Below are 2,032 nucleotides of genomic sequence, written 5' to 3'. Positions count from 1 at the left end.
TGTTAGAAACTGTTACAAGACTGTTGCCATAGGAGACAGCGGTCCTACTCATGCAGATGTGGTGTCTTGCTGATGCCTTTCCCTGCATGGCTGTCTACCTATAGAAATCTTGGAGTCTGCTAATTAACATTGCAACCACTAAAGGGTGTCCTGGCCCTTACCCTCTCTCCCACAGTTCTGTTGAAAAGACAATAAATCTCTTTGCATTCAAGAAGTGTCTGGCACCCATCAATCTATCTTGCATTACACCCACTATGCCTCGTAACCCACTCTACACAGAAGGATGTCAGCTGTCCCTGGCTCTGGAGGTTCATATTAGACTAAAGGGGGGTCTGGGATCTTGCTACAATTAAAATAAATGAAAAAAAAAATAGTACTGTGTTTCAAAGTAACTGTTTTAATAGGAAGACATGGTCATCCCAGATTCACAATAAAATCCAGGAGATTCAATAAATGAATAAATAAATACACATTTTTATTGTAACCTTGGTTTAGTATTTGAAGCAAACTCGTACTAAAGAAAATACAGCTTTGGCAAATGAGGTCCTGCCTGTGATGGAACTAGTAGTTGATATTCATTTCACAGTTGTTGCGATGACCTTGTAAATTGCAGTCCTGATCTCCTTGGTCTTCACACCATAAATGATGGGGTTTATGGCTGGTGGGATGAGCACGTAAAAGATGCCCATTACGATGTGTATACATGGGACAATGTTACCTATCCTGTAGGTCACACAGGAGAAGGCCCCCAGGGTGTAGGATGTGAGGAAGACGAAGACATGGGACGTACATGTGCTAAAGGCTTTCTTTTTGGCAGCCCTAGAGGAGAGCTTCAACACTGACCTCAGGATGAAGAAGTAGGACACAGCAATGAAGGTGACATCGCATATGGTGACAAACAGGACAACGGTCAACCCAAAGACACTATTGATAGTAATATCAGTACAAGCCAACTTCACCACTGCCATATGGTCACAATAGCAGTGGGCAATGTGGTTGGTCTGGCAGTACGGCAGTCTACTGGCCATCACTGGACATGGAGTCACTATAATGGTCCCTCTGATAAGGAAAACTGTGACTATCTTTATTATTAAAGCGTTGGTCATTGTGGTTGTGTAATGGAGAGGGTTGCAGATTGCCACATATCTGTCGAAGGCCATGGCCAGGAGAATTCCAGATTCAAAAGAGATGAAATAATGGATGAAGAACATCTGAACAAGGCAGGAGAAGGAGGTGATCTCCTTGACGTTGATCCAGAAGATGGCCAGCATTCTCGGGACAACGGAGCTGCTTACAATCATGTCAGCTATGAACAAAATAGAAAGAAAATAGTACATAGGGCCGTGCAGATGTCTTTCTTTCATAATCAGGCTCAACAGCAGACTGTTCCCGAAGACAGCCATCAGGTACATGACGAAGATGGGGATGGAGATCCATACGTGAGCCGACTCGCAGCCTGGAAGGCCTTCCAAGAGAAACACACTGGGGTAGGAGATGGAAAGGTTTTCTGATAGCATGATGACTTTAGAGATCAGGATTTACAGGAAAGACATGGTGATCACCTGTAAAGACAAAAAGATGTTGGTGGTAAATGTATGGGGATACAAAACATAGACGTTCAGCAATTTATAGACTTTATTACTGATCTTCTGAATATATCCAGAGGATACGTTCTTTAACCACTTAAGGACCGAGCCTCTTTCTGAGATTTGGTGTTTACAAATCAAAACCATTTTTTTTGCTAGAAAATGACTTAGAACCCCCAAACATTATATATTTTTTTTCTAACACCCTAGAGAATAAAATGGCGGTTGTTGCAATACTTTCTGTCACACCGTATTTGCGCAGCGATCTTACAAGCACACTTTTTTGGAAAAAAAAAAATACTTTTTTGAATTAAAAAATTAAGACAACAGTAAAGTTGACCCATTTTTTTTTTATATTGTGAAAGATAATGTTACGCCAAGTAAATTTATACCCAACATGTCACGCTTCAAAATTGCGCCCGCTCATTGAATGGCGACAAACTTTT

General features: G+C 41.3%; 1 protein-coding gene across 1 annotated transcript; it reads right to left on the bottom strand.

The window, feature by feature from the left end:
- Positions 1-575: 575 nt before the first annotated feature.
- LOC141129569 (olfactory receptor 52K1-like) lies at positions 576-1,517 on the bottom strand. Its single transcript, XM_073617666.1, has one exon. The coding sequence runs from the start codon at positions 1,515-1,517 to the stop codon at positions 576-578; it is 942 nt and encodes a 313-aa protein (XP_073473767.1).
- Between the last annotated feature and the right edge of the window lie 515 nt (positions 1,518-2,032).

This window comes from Aquarana catesbeiana, linkage group LG02 (assembly GCF_042186555.1).
Source record: "Aquarana catesbeiana isolate 2022-GZ linkage group LG02, ASM4218655v1, whole genome shotgun sequence".
Lineage (NCBI taxonomy): Eukaryota > Metazoa > Chordata > Amphibia > Anura > Ranidae > Aquarana > Aquarana catesbeiana.
The sequence above is the reverse complement of the archived record's forward strand: the minus strand, read 5'-3'. Positions and strand labels throughout refer to the sequence as shown.